At 49.4% G+C, this 23,112-nt stretch overlaps 1 protein-coding gene across 8 annotated transcripts in view; it reads right to left on the bottom strand.

Moving 5' to 3' along the window:
- Positions 1-398: 398 nt before the first annotated feature.
- The window catches only part of TSC22D3 (TSC22 domain family member 3), a 71,346-nt gene continuing 48,632 nt past the window's right edge, over positions 399-23,112 (bottom strand). For 4 of the 8 annotated variants that reach the window (XM_056125739.1, XM_056125738.1, XM_056125740.1 and 1 more), the window contains 2 exons: positions 3,090-3,141; positions 399-1,945 (listed from right to left, as the gene is read on the bottom strand). In XM_056125739.1, the coding sequence (XP_055981714.1) occupies positions 1,715-1,945; positions 3,090-3,141 (283 nt within the window). In that variant the 3' untranslated portion in view covers positions 399-1,714. Of the gene's footprint in view, positions 1,946-3,089; positions 3,142-3,491; positions 3,607-3,889; positions 4,237-8,663; positions 8,768-8,816; positions 8,954-23,112 lie in introns of those variants that run through there. The other 4 variants (XM_056125743.1, XM_056125744.1, XM_056125742.1 and 1 more) reach the window with 4 other exon arrangements.

Raw genomic sequence — 23,112 nt, 5'->3', positions numbered from 1 at the left:
GGTCTGAGGGAGAAGGTGCACTGTGAGTACAGTGTGTTTTTACGATGCCAGAGGTCCTGCTTATGCTCATTTGGGTCTTCCCTTCATGCCCACTCACATGTTACCAGTCCCCTGCTTTAGAGCCTCCCTCCTCAATCATGCCCTTGGGCCAGGAGGAGTATAGTCACCTCAACACTACCACAAAACAGCAGGAGCAGGGACACAAAGGGGCAGATGCACAAGGCAAGTCTCTTCAATGGGTTGAATAGCACCTCCCTCATCAGGGCTGGGGGGAGAGTAAGGGCGGATGTGGCACTGAAGGAGGATGTTGCTCATGAATATTCAATGCCCCACTTCCCAACCATACCAGGGGCCCCTACCACCCAATCCACTTATAATCAACCAGACACCACTGTTATTTTTAGAAAAAAAAAAGAGCAAAGTTTTATTGAAATTTCAAGCTACATCTGAAAAATCAAAATCCAAATCCTGGACACATTTATCAGGATTAGGTGTCAGAAAGTGGAAAGTGTTCACTGCTATAGAACCCCCTCCCCTCACCTGACAAGCTCCCTGAGCACATGACCCAGGCCCCGTCAGGTCCAAAAGCTACCCCCATCCAGTCCTTGTCCACAAGAGGATGTTAGCCCACCAGTTGTTTCGTTCTCTTGAAAGTTTTTCACCAGCATTCTCCCCCCTCAGGGAAAAAAATGTGTTTCAAAGGACACTGTGAAGTCCCAGCTGATCTCCTTTCAACCCCATTCTATGTATTCAGCACCAGTGAATGGCGTTCCATACAGGACGTCACGTACGTGTCTTCTGGGGGGTAGGGAGGGGGGCACACGGGTGACAGTAGGCAAGGCATCCATGTCTGCACTCTGAGGCTGGCCCCTTCCCTAGCTTCACTCTGGCATCTCACGTAAACCTCAAGAACAAACTAGATCGACTGGAGAAATGAACACAGTCCAAAATTAGCCATAAGAGATCAGGAACCAGCTTCCAAAGCTGGTCAGGCTGTTCAACGTGTAAGTGTATGTGTGTATGGATACATCGCTACACTAAGATACAGATCTAGCCCTATGTGTATAGATACGCATGTATGGCTATATAGAAAAACTATGCCAATACTAACCAAACAGAACTTTGTAAGCGGTCATCCCAAAGCCGTAATCCCACACTGGGCTGTGCACAAAGCCATGCAGTATATCCTACGAAACAACAGAGGCTGGCTTGGCTCAATCTCTCCCATCTGGGACCCTGCCTTCACGAGACAGGGCGAGAAGAGAGAGGTTGCCTCTGCTAAAAACACAAGTGGCTTCTTCATAGGAACAGTTGTTGTCGGGTGATGTTGAAAATGTCCACGGAAATGAAAAAAAACAGACCCCTTATACTTTCTACAGCAAACTGGCATTTCTTCTCTGACTACCTCTTCTCCTCTGCCAGTTGCGTCTAAGTTACCCAGGCCCTGGGAGCCCCCAGGGCCTGGGAGCATTAGAGGCTCACTGGCTTGGGCTTATGAGTTCCCATGCAACTCAGCCTCCAGAGACCTGCTCTTGGTCAGGGGTCTGTCACTGAAGTGGACCCAGGTGGCCATGTCCTTGGGACATCTCTTGGCACCAGCTATGCTAGGTGTAAAGTTCTCCACGTGAGATGACGCTTAGGGAGCCAAAAACAAACTGGAAAGAACTAGGTAGAACAGGTTTTGTGGCTCTGCCCACCAGAAGGACAGAGCCACTTACACCGCAGAGCCACCAGGGGCCTCAGGTGCTGGCGGGGCCTCGGGCGCTGGCTCTTCAGGGCTCAAGCGGGACTGGAACTTCTCCAGCTGTTCTGGGCTTGCCAGGGTCTTCAGGAGGGTGTTCTCACGCTCCAGCTGGGAATTCTTCTCCACCAGCTCTCGGATCTGCTCCTTCAGGATCTCCACCTCCTCTCTCACAGCATACATAAGATGATTCTTCACCAGATCCTGCAGGGAGGGAATCCCCAGAGTGGTGCATTAGTCATTTGCAGTGCCGGCCACGGAGTGGGAGGGAGGTGTGGGGGAGAGGGACTGACTCTTTACTCCTCCAGTGTGTGCCAGCATATTTCTGTGAAGTGCCCCCACCTTGGTTAAGGACAGTGGCGGGCTTGGGGGAGGGGTCACGTCTGGGAGTAGGGGGAAGCCCAGCTCTGAGTCAAAGGATTCCTGTGGCAAGTTTTGAATGATTCTCCAAGATGCCCACTGCCAAGTCCCTTTGGGGGCAGGGGAGATGTCTGAGTGGTTGGCTGGCCATGTCCTCATTTTCAAGGTACTGATGCTGCTGACAGCCTGGCTTCCAGGGATGACCAACAAGGCACCTAAGTCTTCTTTTGTAAGAAATAAACATTATTTATTTTTGCTCTTTTGAATATATTTTGCACCAAGAGGAGAAAACAGGTTGTATTTGCTCATCTCTGCCTGGTTTACCTGACCCAGCCCATAGAGGCACAGCTGCTGCCAGACAGGACACCAGCGCTGAGGGAAGATACCAGTGTTGCTGCATGCACAAGCAACTATGCTAGTAGGCTTGGGGCTCAACTAAGTGTGTGCTAACTGCTAGATGCCCTAACCCCGGCAGCCATGTCTCTTTCTCCCTCTTTCCCTCCCTCTCCCCCTGTGTGTGTATGTGTGTGTATGCGTGTTGTGTGACCTCTACCTGGAAAGGTGAGGAAGAAGGGGTGGGGTGCCCTCCTTGTTTCCACCCAACTCCTGACCCCCAGCCCAAGCTCTGCAGAGGTACTGCAGTGTATCTGCATCCAATGAGCTCTGGCCCCTGCCAACTGCAGGAGGCAGATACATGCAAATGTCTGAACACTCTGCCCTGCAGTGAGTGGCCCAGGAGGGGGCCTGCGGCTGCTGTGGGGAGAAGCCCACTCAGGGACCAGAGAGACAGGTCTGGAAATGCCCTCAAACATGCTATTCTGCTGGGACACTACTCAGGGTCTCTGCAGGCATAGGAAGCAGGCTGCAGGTCCCTCCTCGGCTCTCTCCCCAGGCTTTTGCACACACCTCCCCAGTCCTGCCTTCCCTGGTACATTTTTACATAAGCAACTGCTCGATCTGGGAATGAGAACGAAGTGATGCCACTCACCATGGCCTGCTCAATCTTGTTGTCTATGGCCACAACGCTAGCTCCAGAGGCACTGCCAAGACACAAAAAAGCAAAGGGTGTGCATTAGCCACTCGGTTCCACTCTGAAGGACCTGGCGGCGGGCAGGGGCGAAAGTCCTCCGTCAGTCCGGGCTTTCTATGGCCCAGAGTTCGGGGCAGTGTGCCCCCACCTCCAGATTTCTCGATAGCCCCCGCAGGAAGCTGCTTCCCCTCCGCCACCCAGAGCTTTGCAGGGAGCAGCAGCTCACGCGGGGAGGGACCCTAGGCACACGGCCCAGCTGGGCCTGCTTGGGACGCCCGGCGAAAGGCAAACAATGGGGGGCCTCCCCGCAGCCCTGGGAGTCGCCCGCCAGCCTCCCAGGTGCTCCCAGGGCTAACCTACCGGGCACCGAAGCGAGCTGGGAATTCCTGCCTGGCTCGGAAGCGTCCGGCCTGCTCCCCAGCGGTGCACCGCACTCGGCCGGCCCCCAGCCCAGCCCGGCCCCACCCGGCCCCGCCGCCCCTCTGCCTCCGGCCGTCTCCGCCTTGGGCTGCAGCAGCTCGTTCTCAGGGCGCAGCGGCCGCAGGGACGCTCCAACCGGCGGATCCCGGCGCGGCGACGATCTCCCCCCCACCCCCCCACCACCTCCCAGCGATCCCTCCCTCCGCCCCTTCCCAGGATGCTGCACCGCGGGGATCCGGGACGGCGGCGCGCCCTGCTCGCTCCGAGGTCCCGCCCGAGCCCGCTCTCAGCCCAGCCCCAGCGGGCGCCCCCGGCTCGGCAGCTGGGCCAGTGGTTACCTGTTATCCAGCTTAACGGAAACTACATCCCCTCCAAGCAGGGAAGAGAAGAAGGAGATGTTGAAATTGTGTAGCTGATAGACCGCCACCTCCATAGGGGTCTGATACATGTCGGTGTTCATGGCTCGGGCTGCCAGGGAGCTCTGAGCGGGCCGGGGCGGGCGGCTGGCGCGGGGCGCGGGGCTGGGCTCTGGGCGTCCGACACTTGGGGCTGCGAGCGGGGAGAAGTCTGCCGAGTGGACTCACAGCCAGGCAGAGTTTAAGGGAAGTGACTAGAGGGGGTGTCGCCTAGTGTGTCACAAACTCCACAGCCGCCAGTCCAACCCAGAGTCGGAGATATTTCGGCTCCTGCTTCTTTATATAGGAGGAGCCTGCTGCGTCACATGGCGTCAGGGGCCATGCAAATGAGTCCTGTACCGGGCTATGGGGCCAGCTAAACCACATCCCCTCCCTGAATCTTAGCTGGGACTGTAAACAGTTCAGCACTTTCTGTGCCAACTGGCATCTCCACAGAGAGCTCAGGAGGATGGGTAAAAACCAAACTGAAGCGGATTTCGAGAGAAAGGAGTCCAAATGCCATAACAAGAGGTCAAAACCATTCAGTAGCAAGGAGGGCTGGTTTGGAGAGCTTTCCTTTATGTGATAGCCAGCATATGACCCTCACCCCCAGGGTTTTGTGTTACCCCATATCACACTCCCTGATCTCCCACCCTCCCCTTCGACAGGCCCACCTTTCTTCCCACCGTCTGCCTTCTCAGCCTCTGTCCTATTCACCTATGTTGTTCCTAGCATGTCACCTCATGTCACCAGCTGACCAAACAGGCCTGCTCACCCCCCAACACCCCGCCTCCCAGGACTGCTTTCTTATATACTAACACATGCACGGACCCAAGTTGTGTACTGACGCTGCACATAGGTGAGCTAATCTGTGCTGTCCATTGTGCACATATGGTGAAGAGCATGTCCAGGAAGTTCAAAAAGTGGGGAAGCTTGCATTGGGGAGAAGCTCCAGTCAGTTGAGCGACAAGAGACTGGGAGGAGGGTGGCCAGAAGGAAAGCGAGAGCAAAGTGACCATATAATGAAAGCCCCTTTCGCTTTGGCCTCCACACCCCACTCTGCAAAGAAAATACATTCACTATTCTCCAGCATCGCACGTACCCCCTTTTTACAAACAATACAAAACAGGATTTCGAGACTTTCTGAGAAACAACAAATGGTAAACTACAAATGCAGGCTGTGAATCAACCATCTCCATGAAATGCTTGCCCTGTGCTGGGCTCAGCCATAGAGGGCAAAAGGCTACTTTAGGAACAAAAAGATTGGAGATCACAAGGAAAATAGGCGGTCGGTGCCTACTAAACATTATATGTTTCTGTCATAATAGAGTTATACTTTTCAGTCTCAAGCTTAAAGAGGTGAAAAAAAGCACCCAAAACTTGAGGTCCTTTCTATGGGCTCTTCCCTACGTGAGTCCACCTGGTGGGCAGAAGCAGAATTGCAGCCAGCAAGAGCAACCGGGACAGAAGAAGGGATAGGTGATGCAACTTGGGAGTGTTATTTACAACTTAGTGCCCTAAGGAGAACATTGGGTTCCACCACATAGATAGAGTGTGGATGGAGCTAGGACCAGTGCCCATGAATCAGTTTGTGATTCAGGCTGTGGTCCAAAGGAATACCCTAATGCAATCATGCTATTGGAAAAGTACTGGAACCTCTTATCAGCAAAAGAAGGTAATTATTATTTGCTGCAGGATATTTCTCCTAACCAGGTGCCTGGCACCGACACTCTGGCCATAGTCCCAGTTATGCCCAATCTGAAGACCTTGATTTTCCAGTAGGCTGCCAATGCAACTATACCACTGAACGGCCAGTAGTTTTCATGATGATGGGAGGTCCCCACTGGATCATATGAATAATAATAATATATGAACATGGGACATGCTATTGGCAAAGGGTCCACATGTAGAACTATCCAAGCAGACAAACTTCACTAGCTCAGGTGGATTTTTTTCCACCCCAGACTAAATGGGAGGGCACACCAATTCTAGGATATTCAGTTAACTTAAGATCAAGCTTTTCTGAACACCATGTTTGCACCAAGTGCTGCGGAGCAGACAGAAAAAAATACTTCTAAGTTTATATGTCATCAAGATCATTAGCTGGGGGGTAAAATCTTCCATAAGTTATGAGCTTAAGAGATGCTTGAATTCCCTGATAGGAATCTGCATTCTGTGCCATGAGGAGCTTTCTGGGTGCAGGAAGTCTAACTGACCACTGGCTTGTAAATCTTTCCTAAACTACTGCTCTTCATCTCACACCAAGATTCCAAAGGAGATGATGAAAAGAAAAGGGGAGAAATAAATAAGCTGGGTTGGCAGGGGGGAAAAATTACTAGGAAGTCAGGGCATAGGGCAGAAGAGAAAAAAAATTCCTCAATATGGATTCCCTTATATGGAGACAGAGACAGAAAACTCCAGGTGGTTGGGACAAGAAAGGCAAAGAGATTGCCTTTGAATTGCTTGATAATTATACTTCAATTTAAAGGGCTGAGAAATGAACACAAAGGGGCGGTGATGAACACATACTTTGCCTGCAGGAGCCCCTGGGTTTCATCCCTCCCTGAAACCCCTCCTCCCTGCCCAACACCATGGTGGGGGTGACCCCCCAACACTAGTAAGGTGTTGCCCACAAACCAAACAAAACCCAGCTGAGTTTGTAAGCCCCTAACAGCAGCTACCTTAGCTTAACATCAGCCACTGTCCAGAGCCTAACTGGCTAAGCCATAAACTCTGAGATGGAGATGTCACCATCACCATCATCATCATCATCATCATCATCATCATCATCATCATCTTATATGGTCTCTGTGGCTTACCTAATTAACTGTGGAGCTGGATTTCCAGCCCAGGCTTCCTGGCCTAAAGACCAGGTATGTGCCCATGATAAGTTAGGTGAAGAAACGGTCTGGGGACAACAGCAGGGCTACTGTTGGACAGAGGGTCCAAAGGTTGACTTTGAGCTGGAGGCAGAGGCACCTTTGCCAACACTCATGGCCCCAGGGTCCTGGAATAATGGCCAAGTTGGTCTATATGAGGTCTGGAAGGAGGCTGTGTTCACTGAGTTCATTTCAAAAAGAAGCCATGCAAGCATCCAAGACATTTTTTCAAGGAACTGTTCAACTATACCCGTGGTGCCCAGAATGGAGCCTGTCATCCTGGATGTATGATCTCCCAAATAAGGTATGGAGTCTTGGCATCATTACAGTTTAATCATACCTCCAGTTCCTAGGGTCCCACCAACTGGCACCCAAGTGACCCCCCTGATTCCTGCTATGCTTTGCTTTTAGGACAATGAAGATAATAACTGCCTCTCACTCCTCCCCCCAAAAAAGGCTCCTGTCAGGGATTTTGTTTTTAAAAAAACAACTCTGAAAATATATCTGAGGTTAGGCTCAATCTTATCCAACAGCCAGGGAGCTGGTCCCCTTGACACCTCCAGCCCATAAATCTAGAGAAAAGTACACCCCATTAGCAAACAATGGGTCTATCTCACTCAGCACAGAGCTGGCAGAAGGGAGACAATGGAAGTAAGTGTCCTCATGGAAAGATTCTCAAACTAGTGAGGAAAGATGGGGGGTGGGAAGGAGGAGGAGAGGAGGGGAGTAGGAGGAATTCACCAGGGCTTTCTGTTTAACCCTGGGCACACCAGAGAATTTCTTGACCCAGAATAGCTGCACCAAACCTTGCCATGAATGGAAGCATCTTCTGGGTGAGCATCAGAAATCTTATCTAAGTTTTCTGAGCAAAGTGCTGATCCACGACGCTCTCCTAAGAAATGGGCCACAGTGACTTAGGGAGTCTATAGTTCAGCAGCCCCCAAACGCACAAAAGATTCCAGATGCCCCCCTTTTGCCCCAGCATATCCCCAGCACCTAGCTTCTCTGTGGGATTCTGCAAGAAGACAGAGGTAGCCCCTTCCTGTTCCTTAGGGGTGACATTCTAGATGGAAGAAGGTGGAATGAGGACCCCAGGGGCCAACGCTGTCTATTTCAGGAGGTCCTGAGTTTACTCGTTCCCTTTTATTGTTTTAATGTTGTTTGGGGGGAAACACCTAGATGAGCTCAGAGCTCACTCCTGGCGGGTTGGCGAACCATACAGGGTGCCAGGGATCACTTCTGGGTCAACTGCATGTATGGCAAGCACCTTATCCACTATAGTATTGCTCTGCCCCTCACCCCCACACACTGATTCGCTTTGAAATGAGTCCATTTGGAATGTGTTACAGGCAAAGTGCACAGCTTACTCTAGCCGGGCAGTCCAGGCCACCATGCTGCGAGGAGTGGTGAGAACACTAGGGTGGGTGCAGGAGGATGGGGAGTGGCAACAAGGGGGAACATCTCACTTCCCTTTTGGTCACACTCGAAGCATTGTGTGTGCCACACAGCGCAAAGGAAACTATTTATAGGCAGGCCTTCATTCTTTTTTTTCCCCCAGGGAATGTTCCACCCCAAGTTTCGGCCCCCACCACCAGGAACCCATGGGGCTTGTGTCAGGAGAAGCAGAAAAAGACCCTATGTAAGAGGTGCAGGAGAAGCCACAAAGCAAACACTGGGTTAGGAGCTGGAAAAGGAAATCAAAAGGATATTGAGCACTGCAGAGTTAGAACGGCTTTGGGGATGCCTGAAAACCAGCTCCCCCCACTTATTCCTCCACTGTCGGGAGTGGGGGTGGTGAGGAGGCCCGCTGAAATCTCTGTTTACCCCTAATGACTTACTTGTCCCTTTTTTTGAAGAGGCTGGGGGAAAAAGGAGGCCGAAGGGCCATCACTGATGGCATGGGCCTTGCTTCTCTCTTCTCTTCTCTCTTCCCCGCGGGTCCCACACTCCAGCGAGGAAGACACGAGATGGGGAAGGCTGCTGCCACTTACTTGATAACTTTGGCTTCGTGGAAAATCCCCAAAGTGCAGAAGGAAGCAAGCAAGAAAGACGGCGGCTTGGTGGTAGAGCCTATGTCTCGCATATATGAAGCCTTGGGTCTGATCCCCGGCATCCACCCAAAGGGGGCTGCGGGGGGCGGGGAGAATGACAGAGAGAGAAAGAGCCTTGTCTCTGTGGGTCATGTGAATTGTCCTGCGTGGCCAGGAGCCAGAACCCAGACTGTTGGGATTAGGGGGTAGGACAGCACTGGGAGGACAACACAGATGTCAAAGGTGCTGGTAGATGGGAGTGGGGGCATGGAGACCCCATGGTAGGATGGACTGCTTTGGAAAAGCAGCCCGAGCTACTGATTTGGGCTCAATCCTGGCACTGAGCAACAATCGGAACAATGAATTGTGCCTTTCAGCTCCTTCCCCAACAGAGCCCCATGTGAGTATGACAAACAATCTCTGAGTGACACGAGGGGTGACAGGCAGAACCAAACGCCACTGGACAAGGCATTATTCCCACTCTCCCTCATTCCCATCACCTCCAACTTTGGTAGCTAACTCTAGGGAAGAAGCATCTCTGCAGGACTGAACCATCTGCCATATTATCCAAGAAGGAAGTTTAGCTCAGTGGGTCTTCAAGTTCATGAACATTGTGTCATTATTTATGCCTGTCTCCTTTCCTCTTATCCTTGTAGTGAAAAATTTTACCCCTTTGATTTTTCCAGGCTCTCTGTTTCTTTTCCATGCCTCCTCACTGCCTATCTAACAAGGATGGAATGGATATTCCTGACACAGTGATATGTACAATGAACCTTGGTAAATAGGATCCTATGCCTTCATGCCCCTCACCACCCACACTACTGGCATTCAGTTCAAGGCAACTGAATTGAATGTTAACTGAAGGCCTATTCAAGATACAAGACATATTTCTGAGAAAATTTAGCAAACTAACGAGGAGAAGTTCAAAATGGCACTTCTTTGCTGAATGTCCCAGGCTTTTCTAGAATGGTTGATCTGGATGTCTCCCTACTGGCTAGATCTCTCTGAAATGGTAACTTTAGGGAAAAAGGTCTAGGGCTTAAGTTGATAGGCCATGTGGCCCAGAGGTGGCACAACAGTTTTATAAGACCCTGGGTTTGAGTCTCCTCCCTGCCACTCCCACCTCAAAAAGTAGTCTGGGGTGGGTTGGAGGCCCAGCACTGCCATTCTCAGGGCCTCACTTCATTTCTCAGAACGCAGTGTGATTTTTCTCTCTACGCCCTGCCCTTTGGCCCATCCCCATCTAGATGAAGATAACGCAGCAGCCGCCCAGCTTGAATGTCTGTGGGACCTCTGGCTCCTGACATCGTGGCCTATTGTGCCAGGGTCCCTCACTCAGAAATTCCTTCCTTAACACCCTGGGTTTGTAACCCAAGAGAACAAAACACAGGTCTGTGCTCTCTGAATTGCCAGCCATTTCCTTCTGAAAAGAGGATCTATAACTTATCACATTTGGGGGTTGAGGGGTCTCACATCTACCCACTAAACTCTTGACCTCATTTCCTTCTCAGGGTCCTTCTGTTTTGTCTTGGTATTGGACAGTAGCTTCAGAATAAAAGCCCACCCCTGCTCACAGCCCACCTTCTGGAAATTTGAGCCCATGGCAGACTTCCTAGGGGTTTAGGAGAGAGAGCAGCAAGAACAAGGTTATTCTCCATGTTTGTTTGTCTGAAGCAGCCTCTCTGAGGATCGGAGACACTGGGGGTTGGGGGGGGGGGGCGCCGTCTCCGTCCCTTCCGCTCTGTGGAGCAGTCCCAAGAGCTGAAAATCACAAGGCTATTTCCCCCCCTGGCAGTTGCCAGGGTAACCTTGAGTGGTATGTGAAGGGCTGAGAAGGGAGGAGGTGGGGGTGGGCATTGGTACTGCTGGGAGGACAAGAACCAGGAAGATCTTGTGTGGGCTGCAGAGCCAGGGCCTGTGAAGAAGTTAGGGGCTCTGGGGTGAAGCACCTGGCTCCATAGTGGGCCCCACTAGAGAATGAGGTGACCTTTGAAGTGGTACACGTTCCCAGGGAAACAAAATGATGGCAATAATGCTGGCCTCTTCAGGCGCTTAGGTTCTTAGGCGATGATGGGTAAGCATTATGAGCCACCCACCCAGGGCCCTCACATTGTATTCTAGAGGCCCCCTCTTACCTCACAGCAGAGCTATTCACTAGGGGCTCACTTGAGGTAGCTCCTTGATCTTCTGTTGTGGGACTCTATGTCTTGTGAAGAGGGGCTCTTCACAAGATTGCAGACGGGGACAGCTGGCTCTCCACACCCCCCCCCCCCCCGCCACCCCTCACACACAAACCCCTTCCACACCTGGAGCTTCCTGAATGAAAGAAGGAAGTTCAGCTGGGGTGGGGGCAGGGCCAAGAGTTGCGGGGGGGGGCAGGGTCACGCTGCTTGAAGAACAGAAAAAAGAACTTCGAGAAACCAGACAAGCTCCTCCCTGGGCAGGGCCCCCCAGCCATGGGAACAGTGCCAAGGGACTCAAAGGAGGGCTGGGAGGAGTGAGGGAAGGCCTCCCAGCCAGGTTTGAGAATTGCTGACAAGGAATACTTACACACCTTATCAGGAAGAAAGTGAAGCAGCAAGGCACACACGTTTATGCAAACACTTAGAGCCTTTTCCGAAGTCCAATTCACAGAGGTAGGCAGGCAGAGGGCTTGGTTCTTTTCTTTCCCTGTCTCTCTCTCCCCCTCCACTCCCCCTCTGGCTCTGGCTCTGGCTCTGGCTCTGACTCTGCTCTGACACCTTCCCCACCAGGAGCTTGCTCGGACTGACTACAAAGACTCTGCCTGTCAGAAGTCCTGGGCTCTGAGCAAGGCCTCACATTCCCAACGCCAACCATCTTCACCCCAATTCTTTTCTCTGCTGCTCACTGACATCCCTCTAAGGGGGAAGCAGACAGGGAATCTGCTGCTCTCTGTGGTACGCATCTGGCCTGTGTTTGGGTATTTTATTTTATTTTTATGTTTATGTTTCATGTACACTGCTTGTTAAGTTTGGGGCTTAAATAAACAAAGGCTATGCTTACCCCAAGGCCTGGACTTCCTGGTTGCCTGTCAGTGACAGACTGACCCTTTTAACCTTTTCTCTTGCTCCTTGAGACAGGCAGTGTTGGGAGGCGGGTGATGGAAGAGAAAAGATATTTTGGATCAAAAGCCTGGAAATTCTTTTGTACCAGCCTAACATACCATCTCCAGCACTTCTTGACAACATGAAAATTATGTCCAAAAGCCAAAGGGCCAAGAGCACAGACTTCTTGTAAAGACCACAGTAAGGCTATAGGCAGAGCAAAAAAACTGGAAAATTTTAAGTATTTGAGGTAAAAAAATAGACAACCCAATTATTTATAGGACTTGGAGAGAGATCAGTTAGGGCACAAGCCTAGCACATGCACCAGACCTGGGTTTTGTTCTGGCACCACACGGGTCCTCAAGCATCTCCAGGTACAGCACTGGCTTCCCCCCACCTTCAGCACCATGGGGTGAGTCCCTGGAGGCCCTTAGCACCACAGGCGTGGCCTGGGTAATCTCCTTTACCTCAGGGCCGGAGCAGCTTCTTGTCCTTGGGTCCTTATTGAATTAATTAACAGTCTACTTGGGCAAAAATCACCTGAACACTGAGAGGGAGGGAGGGAAGGAGGTGAGAGAAAAGAAAGGAGGGAGGAATGAAGGAAAAAAGGAAGAAAGTGATGAGGAAGGAGGTAGGGTGGGAAGGAGGAAGGGAGGAGAAAAGAAAGAAACATCTACTTCCATGCATCTTTCTACCACTGAGCCCTAAGACAGCAGTGCCCAAGTCCCTGGGAGCTCAGGAACCTTAAAGATGTCTAAAGCAGGCTAGCGTGGTGGGCCTGCCTTGGAAAGGCTTCCTGCCAAAACTCATACACCTTCAAAAATAAGGGAAACACTGGCTCCTATGTCCTGGGATAGAGCTTTAACAGCAAGGTAACGAATCCTGGTCAACAGTTCTGACATCCTGTTATTTGCTAAAACTAATAATACCATGGAGCTTGTTGACAGAGTTGCAGAAGAGCAAAAGTAAATATGGAAACTGAGGAACAGCCAAGTATAGACAGTTTCTAACTCAGCAGTTGAGAAGACGTTTCACAGATACCTCCTTGGACATGGGGAACTGAGGCCTGAGCTTGTTTGAGGGAGAATCTAGTGGCGTTGGCCATGTCAAGGGAGGGGATGAAGGAGTTTTCTCTCTATGAAGCTGCTGCAATGACGTTGGCCCCAGAGCTGGTCCCAAGCATTCAGACAGAGACTGAAGAGACCTGAGCCAAGATAATGTACGGGCTAAGGCACTTGCCTTGCATGTGGCCAATACTGGTTCAATCCCAGGCACTTTACAGTCCCTCAAGCATGTACGGGAATGACCCCCAAACACAAAGTCAGGAATAGCCCCTGAGTACCACAAGGTGTGGCCCCAAAGACTCCCTCAAAACAAAAGAGGAATAAAGAAGTCCCCTAGTACAGTAAGTTGGGGAGGTGCTCCTTGGAAATATGGCAATAATACCATGCTAACTAAATATGGCCAATATGTCAGGACACCAGAGTTCTTTATCCATCTTGGTCACTCATCAGCTGAAAGTCTGCTCAGAAGGAATACAAACCCCCTCTCATCCATGAAATGGGAACGATTCTTCCTTTGCCAACATATATATGACATAAGGTGTTCATATGTATTTAGGTGGGTTTTTCAGGAGGAGGAGTAGTCCCAGAGGTGATCAAGCCATCATCTGTAGTGCCAAGGATTGAGCCAGGATCAGCTGCATATTTATATCAAGTGTCTTGTCCCTTGTACTATCTTTCCACCCCCAGAGTGTCTATTTTTGTGAATACTCTCAAGCACAGAAGCAAGAGATATCACTGCGTTTTTGTTTTAGAATGAAATCATTCTTGACATATGTGTCTGTACACATACATACACTCATCTGAATGTATGTATTTGCAGATGGAGGACATCTTGTAGGCAGCATCATTGAGTTCTTTCCAAGAATAAGAAGAGTAATATGATCTGATCCGGATGAGTTCAGGTCCCTGATTCCCAAATACTGCTAACAAAATGGCTGACAAAGAGTAGTCCTGTTGATACTTTTTTAAAGCCTAGTGTTTCTAGTCCTCTGTACAGTTTTAATTTTGTTGCTTCTGTTTATGGGTAGCTTGAAGAATTGAGCTTGAAATGGAAGCAGCTTTTACATTTATTTTATGAATTAATTAATTCAGGGAGTAGGGACATATCCGGTTGTACTTAGCACTTATCCCTGTCTCAGTGCTTAGGGATCATTCCTGGTGGGGTTCTGGAGACCATATGAGATGCTGGGGATCAAACCCTGGTAGGTTCCATGAAAAGCAAGCTACTTTCTCTCTTGCCCTTTAGGTAGGATTTGTAACTTGCCTAACTTGTGTGCTCGAAGAGACTTTATAACAGTACCAGTAGTCAGCAATAATCGGGGCAAAAGGCACAACCAGATGAGACCATAGCAATAATGAGAAGTGCTCAGGGTCTTGAGGGTGTATAGATTGACTTTCTATATTGAAATATAACCTTTGCAGTTGGAGAGATAGTATAAAAGGTAAGGCACTTGCCTTGTACACGGCAGACCCAAACTTGATCCCCGGCACCCCAGAGGGTCTGCTAAACCCTGCCAGAAGTGATTCCTGAGCACAGAGTCAGGAGTAAGTCTTGAGCACCGCTAAATGTAGCCCCAAAACAAACAGAATTAAAAGGAACACAAGCTTTGTGAGGACAGGAGTATCTTGTTCTGTGTTATTCACCATAGTTCCCCTAGGGTAGGGACCAGTGCCTGCAAACATTCTAAATGCAATAAATATGTGCTTAAAGTAACTAAAAGCTTTAGATGAGTGTTAGAGCATTGCTAATGGCCCCAATGGAGAAGAACTATGAGCAAATTACTGATTTTGCCATCTGTTAGTACTTTACCTTGGGGACAAGCATTGTCTGACAACAATCCTGCAGTTAAAAACGTTAGAACAGGTGAAAATCAAACATACTCAGGGAACCCAACTCAAACACATTTTAACTGATTAAGTGACCTCTAATGATCTGGGACCAAGGCCCAACATCTCCATGGGCTAACTCACCCCTGAGTGTACTCCTGGCTCCCCACTGATGCTGGGGCTTTGGTCATTTTCCACCTGAGCTGACCTAAGTCAGTTGGGAACAGGGTACCCACAGGGAGCAGGAGAGGGTGATGAAGACAAATCTCAGCTGGCAGCAACATCAAAGAGGGATTTCAGAGCAGCAGGCCTGATTTTGAGCAAGTGACAGCCACAGAACTGGAATGATGGGGCGTGGGGAGGGGAGAACAGAAAACCCATCCTGACTAAAAATACCCCAATACATTCAAGGTAAAGGAAATTCTCACCAAGAAAGTCCCCCTTGAATTTTTGAAGTCTGGATTTCTGGTCAGGGATTGGAGACATAGTTTAGAGGTTAAGACACTTCTCTTGCATGTAGCCTACCCAGGTTCAATGGTACCATATAGGGTGTCTTGTGAGTCCCACCAGGAGTTGTCCTAAGCACTGCTGTGTGTGGTTCCATAACAAAAAAAATAAAATATATAGAGTTCCAGGGACCACAATGATAATACAGTGGGAGGGTACTTTGTGTGCACACGGCACTTGAGTTTGACTGTTGGGACCCAATATAATAATCATCAAAGCCCTGCCAGGAGTGATCCCAGAGCACAGAGTCAGGAATAAGCCCTGAACACAGCTGGGTGTGGCCCAAAACCAACCAAACAAAAAACACAATTCCTGTTCAGATGAATTTTTCTTTTGACTCTTCAGATGAAAATTTTTTAAAGGAATGCTTTCGCTTTGCTTAGGAAAGGAACAATGTGGCCTCAAGAGTGAGGTGCTCCTGGGAGAAGTAATTATAGTTGGGGGCTACTCAAGGAAGGACATGACGATGTGTTCTGGATAATCATGTTCTTGGGCTTTTGTAGGACAGGTCAATGTGCCCCAATATGTCTGGACTCACTGAAAAGACAGTGAAGTGGCTCAGTGGGTGGCTTACAGTGGGGGTTGATGATGAAGGAAATGGTTTTCTCCTTCCTTCTTGGTAAACACAAGCAAGCTGTTTGAGATGCTGTAAGGAGCAGCAAAATGCCCCCACTTTCTCAGTGGTATTTCAGTTCCATACTCCCTGCCCAAGGCATGCTATCTGCCTGGTGATCAAAGCATCTCTCTAGACCAAACTGTCTCAAACTCCACTTATTTCTAAGCTGTGCACAGACGAGATGTTGCCCACCCACTCCCCAGGAAGCCTATAGGGTTGGTAAGGGGTTCTCTTCCCTTTGTTTCCTTTAGGGGTCATTTCTTTTGACCATGAACTTTCTAATGGGCTAGGCAGATAGTCCAGTGGGAATGGTGTTTGTTTTGCACAAAGTGGGCCAGGTTAGATCACCCCATCAGAGCCACATGGAGTGTTCCCTGAGCACAGAGTCAGGAGCAAGCCCTGAGAATAACTGGGTACAGTCCAATCCTCCCTGTCCAATCCCCCCTGCGCTCTGCTAAAAAGGGAGCCTCTTCCTCTAGCCCAAAATAATGAATCTAGGGGCTGGAGAGATAGTACAGTAGGTTGGGCGATTGCTCTATATGCAGCCAATCCAGGTTTGATCCCCAGCAACTCATATGGTCTCCCAAGCCCCACCAGGAAGGATCCCTGAGCTCAGAGTCAGTAGTAAGCCCTGAGCACTACCAGGTGCGGACTTCCCCCAAAGAACTTTTTTAGGACACTGTATGACTAAAAGGCAATGATGAACAACTTTATAACTGTGTATCCCAAGGTGTTTCAATTGCAACAACGTTCAAAAGTAATTTTTAAAAAAAGAATGAAGTTAGTGGGGTGGGGAAAATAATTGTAGAAAGACAGCATGCCGAGGAGTTTTCTTTGGACACTTTTCCTCACTCTCTGCTGGCAATTACCCATTCTGCCTGTACACCAGACAGCCTGGCAGCACATACACATACTCACACCAGAGCTGGCCAGGGGAGTCCTCGCCCCTCACAGCCCCTCCTTCTTGCTCTTATAAAACTGGATAGAACCTCAGCGCCAGAGCTCCCTCCTGTTCGACGCCCGAGAATGGTCAATGGTTGATGTAGGAACAGAGGAGTAGGGCAGCCCCACCCCCCTCCCGTGGCCCTATTGAGGTGCTGACAGCTGGGAGAGGACCTAAAACCAGTTAGCCAGGGCGCTCAGCCAGCAGTGTATTTTCATCTTGTTTTGACTGGGACTGTCCTCCCCTGTGTAAACACGTCCGTGTCAGGGGGGAAGAAAATGTAGAACAGCTTAAAATAGGTGAGTGGAATGCATCCCACCCATGAATCACCAGTTCAGGGAATGCCCTGCAGGTGGGCCTCACTTTAGGCAACTCTGACATATGAAAACTGAAATTCAACAAGAGAGCCTGCCTGGGCAATTGTTAGGTCTTGACCTATCACTAGGAGATCTCAAAGCCACATCTGGTCCAAATAATAACATCAGCGGCTTCCATGTACTGATTGTTTAGCAGGCGCTGTGCTACAAGCCTTAGAGATTAGCCTTTTGAATCTGCTCAACAGGTGGAGAGTTGACAGCTGGAAACTGGTGCCTTGCTACCAATTGGATCCATTTTGCAGATGAGGAAAGTGAGGTGTCGAGACGTGAAATGACTGCTTAGGGACAATCAGCTGGTAACTGAATAATTAGGTAAAGCCCAATGTGAACACCTGAAATTTGAAAGTTGTGGAGTGTCTCTAGTTGGGTGTTTTGCTTAGTTTCAAGAAAAGCAGGCAAGAATGCACCTGGTGTAAGCACCAATATACCATCCCACCGAAACCTCTTCCTGATAACTACCAGAGGAATCAGAAGTAGGCCTACATGGGGTGGCTAGGGAGAAGCCCTTTTGTGTGTGTGTGGGCGGGGGGGGGGGGGTAATCTTTTCCCACTAACAAAAAATTTCTATACCAAGTCCATGTAAGAGCAGAGTGGAGAAACCTGCCAGTATGGGGTGGATGTGTATTTCAATTCAGCCTCTGTTGATGTTTTGGTGGTTTTTTTTTTTCAGCTTTCTGGGTCACACCCTGTGGTGCTCAGGGATTACTTGTGGAACTGCACTCAGGAATTACTCCTGGTTGTCCTCGGGGAACCATATGGGATGCCAGGGATTGAATCTGGTTGCCTTGTGCAAGGCAAACATCCTAGCCACTGTCCTGCTGCTCCAGCTCCTAGCCACTGGCTGATTGACCTTCAGTCACCAGTAATGGCAAGTTTGTACAAACTACTCAAGACACCAGGCTATGGGACTCACAAAGACTCAGTAAGATACAGTATAAGGAAATAAGGAATGCAAACATGGATTTTGAAACAAAAATGTCAGCCATCATCCTGCTGGTGCAGGGCTGGCCCCCAGGCTAAACAGTGAAATCAGAGTCTGTCTTCAGAACCTTCCTCCTTCCTTTTCAGGTGCCTCCTCCAGCCTATCCCTTCAGGCTCTCCCACTGTCGCTGTCTGGAGTTTCAAGAGGCCCCTAACTGCCTTTAGGGGCATACTGACCTCCTTAACAATTGTTCCCTTTAAGAAAACCTTCCAATACCCCCTGCCGCCATCAAATACATTTGCAGTCCACTTATAAAGAACAAAATAGACAAATATGTTTGTAAAAATGGTCTGCAATGTCTTTTAAAGAGGTTTTCCACAGATCACAGGGACTTTCATTTAAAGAGTTCAGTCAGTGGCAGAATTTGAGGCATGGGTGGGGACTGTGGGGAGGGACCCAGTGGACAGACAGAAAGAAGGTGACTGCTCAGTCCTAATCCTTAAATCATGTCAAGCTGTCCACATGTTACATAGGGATGAATACTATGGCCTTACAAACTCACACTATGTTCTTACAGAGCCTGGTGGAAAAGTCATCAGAACACCTGGGTTCTGGCCTGGTTTTGCTCCCTGACTACCAGACAAAATAATCATGGCAAATTCCATAGCCACTCTGAGCTGCAAATGCAAAAGAAGATGTCCAGGGTCACTGTCTATGCTTACTTGGGTGCTTATTTGCTGAGTTCTACCCTTAATGGGATCCATGAAGCAAGGAGCTCTAAACCAATGCCTATAACAGTGCCCGGTAAATAAGTGCTCAAGAAATATCATCAGGGTCAGAGAGATAGCAGAGTGAGGAGGGTACCTGCCTTACATGGGCAGACCTGGGTTAGATCCCTGGTGCTGTGTATAATCCCCCGATCCCCACTGGGAGTGATTTCTGAGAGGAAAGCCATCAGTGAGCCCTGAGTACCACCATGTGCGGCCCCAATTTTTTTTCATGGAATACGTAAATGAATGAATGAATGAATGAATAGCAACAATGACAGTCTAATCTGTCAAAGGGGCCAGTTCAAATGGTGCCTGCCTTACTTCCATCCATGGAGCTATTTACAGCGGTGCCTCAGAGTGGCGAGTCCTAGGCCAAGTCCTGGGTGATGTTTTCAGGCCCTTCTAACTGGGAAGTGTTGGGGGGGGGGGGAGGGCAGGGAAAGCCAGCCAGCAGGAAGGGGCAGCCTCTGGGCCAAAGACAGCAGGCAAGCAAGAGCTACCATAATGCCTTGGAGGCTTGCAAGAGGCTTGCTAGTGGGACGGTGAGCGTTGTTGGAAGGGCAGGATAGGTTAGGAGGAGGCAGAGAGCAACTTTTACACAGTTTTCTGTAAAAAACGGGAAGCCGAGATAACAGAGACCTGATGGGTGTCTGGGCTTAGGAGGAAAAGTGCAGAGTTGCATGGTGACTCAAGGTCAGGAGCTGGACTGGGGCCCAGAGCTCTCCAGCCTCTGCTCACCCCCTTGGGACTGGCCCCTGGCTCCAGGCCAGCTCCCTGAATAGCTCCCCCACCCCCACTGGCTGCTGAACAATTCCAGCTTCTAAGGCCAACCTGTTTCCTGGTGCAGCAGCCACCTACTTCACCCTCCTCCCCACCCCTCCCCCACCCTGCCTCCAAGGAGTCCTTTCAGTCATTAGTGCTCCCTGAGGCCATTAGTGCTCCCTGAGGCCAGCTTCTGCGCCAACAGCACCCCCTCCCAGAGTTGTCTGAATTCGAACACTGATGCAACTAGGCCCTTACGCAAAAGGAGGAGGTTTGCCAGTGCTGCTTCCCAATCCCTGTCCTCCTAATCCCCCTGCTCTCCCCTCCCTCTCACACCCTGCTCTGTGGCCCAAGTTCTATCCTAGGAACACTCTCCTGCATGACTGGGAAGTGCTGCCACTCTTTCCTTCTGCACCTTTCCAACCCTGAAGAGGCACCAGAGCTTTAGTGTAAAAGAATGAATCTCTAAGGAAGGAAGTGTCAGGTATTAGTGAGTAAGCAGAGAGATATTTATGGGGACTGGACAATCCTTTGTAGAATTCTTGAGATAACATTATGAAGGTGGTAACCTTAATACTCTGGATGATCATTGGACCTATGCTAGCCCTTGCTATCCCGGGAGTCAGAAGATCAAAGTACTGGGTCCATTTCTGCTAATAAAACTATCGATGTGACCCTGGGCAAGTCACTCAATGTCTCAATAGTCTTCATCTGTTGTCTGTCAAAAGCAAGTAATGACCTCCTGCTCTATGCAACTTGAGAGAGTTGTTATGAAAATAAAAGGTGAAGGGGAGAGTGTTGGAACAATGTAAGACTGAAACCCAATCATAAACAACTTTGTAAACTGTGTATCTCATGGTGTATCTTAATAAAAAAGGAGAGAACATTGATTGTGTATCTGTATGTGTGTGGGAGACTCATTGTAATTACTGGTTTTGGCATATCGAACACACAACGAATAGCTTGCCAGGCTCTGCCGTGCAGGCGGAATACTCTCGGTAGCTTGCCAGGCTCTCTGAGAGGGATAGAGGCTTTTGGGGCAGCCTCTAATCGCCCTTGTAGGTGTTCTCATGATTCAAACCATATTTGAACCCTATCAAATATGGTGCGGCAATCCTGGAAGATGGGTATTAAGTGTGTTATAATGTGTGGCTACACTAGCACATGACAGGGACAAATGGAGACGTTACTGGCGCCTGCTCGAGCAAATCAATGATTAACGGGAAGTCAATTGATCAAGTGATCAAGTGATGTGTGTGGAGAGAGAGTGTGTGCATGTGTGTGACACACACACATCGAGAGAGAGAGAGGGAGAGAGAGAGAGAGAGAGAGAGAGGTTTGTGAAAAGTGTGTGGATATCGTGGTAGCAAAGATCTGACAAATATCTGGGATGTCAAGGCCTCTGCCATGCCTGTATGATTCCTTCAGGTTCCATGGTAGAGCCTTTTTATCCACATGCTAGCATGCTTTCAATCTTCCCCTTTGCTTGTTGCCATCTTCTCTTTCTCCAGGGCTTGGCCCTAGCCAGATAGATCTCCTGTGCACCTTCCTCCGCCCTGCTTGAAAGCACATCTCTCTCTGCCCTACCCCAGTCCCTCTCACCACCCATTCTGTTCCCTTCAGGCCCTCCTTCACCATCCTCTGGCCTTTTGCCACCATCGCTCATTTCCCAGGGCCATCCATATACTAGTGTGCCCAGCCCCTGTTCTCCCAGTACTGACCTCTGTCCTTCACTGTCAAAGTTTTTGAGAAGGACTCTGGAGCAGGGGGTAGTGACTAAAGTTGACCATTTACAACTGAAATCAAGAACAATGCACAGCACATCTAGTCTTTGCTCAAGAAACACCGTTATTTGCTTGTCTGTATGACAAGAGATATTTGGGGGTGCAATTTGTACTGGAGCCACTGAAATGGTGCCAGAGAGACAACTGTCTACTCTGCCTCTACACTGGATGGGTCTGTCCCACCTGCTCTTCTCATTCATCTTCCCCTTCACTTCTCAACCCAGAAAATGGGCTGGGCTCTTTCTCCAGGACTTGCACGCTAGAATGTGATTTCCTGGCCTAATGTCACTGAATTTCTCTGGGGTTGTCACCATCCCCCCAAGGATAAGAGGGTGGGAGCTGTTTGGGGCATCCTTTGCATTTGTCAGCACAATCAGCAAGCTTTGAAGGGCCACACCCTAGAGACTTCTTACCTGAGGAAACCTGAGTTTCCTTCCCTTCAGTGCATTAGAAGTTCCTGGGCTTTTCCTAGGGGCTAGACAATGACCTCAGCACAGTTCAATACAGATCTAACCGTTCTGCTCCTGTACTGGGACATGAGGTCCCCTTCACTGGAATTTCTCTAGATCAGGCAAATATCATAGAATGGGTTTCTTCCAAATGGTGGAAGTGCAGACTTTATCTCATCTAAGCCTCCATCAAGGCTTCATTTCAAGAAAGAAATCCCTAAAAGAAGAAATTAGAAGCAAAAGGTGACCTTGCCACGCCTTGCCAGAGAACTGGGTGGCAACACACCACTTCATTTTGTTGGCCACTGCCACCTGTCTCCCTCCCTGCTGGGGCCTCATGTTGGCAGGCATGTCAGCAGGAGGTAGGACTCTCTATAAAGGCCATGGGGAAAGTCAGCCTCATCCTGGAGGTGATAAAGGTGGTCTCCAAGGTGCAAGACTCCAAAACAGAAGTGGAAGTGGGGCAGGATTCAGAGGCAAGAGAGGAAAGAGGGAAACTGTGTCATACACCTGATTAGGTCTCGGGTGTGGGGTGGAAAGTTGGTAAAAAAGATCACAAAAGCTCTAATCTGGGAGAGCAGTAATGGCATGCCAGGCCAATAAGAGTAGTTAGTATTTATTGAGAGTTTATTATCTATTTGGTTACCAGGCATGGTGCCAAGCATTTATTTTGTGTGTGACTTAATTTTTCTCCTACAACAAACTTACATAAAACATGATTTTAAAAACAAAATAGAGAACAGATGAGGAAACAGAAGCCCAGAGAGGTGGTAAAACTACTGGAGCTTGCACCACTACACTCGATATCTGCTTTGAGACCCATTGATGACCTCTCTGTCCAGAGTTGGGGTAGGGGGGGTGGTCCTTACTGTCCAACCAAACTGTCTCTCACTTCACACGCATTAGTGTTGGTTTTGATCACGCCCATGAATGATATTGCCTTGTCCTTGTCCTTTACCTCCCTGAATGATCTCTCTGCTTGGGGACTCTGGGAGCACCATTCTTCTTTCCCCCTGACATAGCTGTCAGACCTACACTGGCTGGCTTTCTCCTTGGATGAGCAATTCTCTCCTTTGGCCTACTTGGCATCTCCTATCCTCTCCATCATTGCCCTTTCCTTCCCATATTCAGACACATGGAAAGAGCCTTGAGGCTCAAGGAGTTTAATCCC

This window comes from Sorex fumeus, unplaced genomic scaffold, assembly GCF_029834395.1.
Source record: "Sorex fumeus unplaced genomic scaffold, SorFum_2.1 ptg000058l, whole genome shotgun sequence".
Lineage (NCBI taxonomy): Eukaryota > Metazoa > Chordata > Mammalia > Eulipotyphla > Soricidae > Sorex > Sorex fumeus.
The sequence above is the reverse complement of the archived record's forward strand: the minus strand, read 5'-3'. Positions and strand labels throughout refer to the sequence as shown.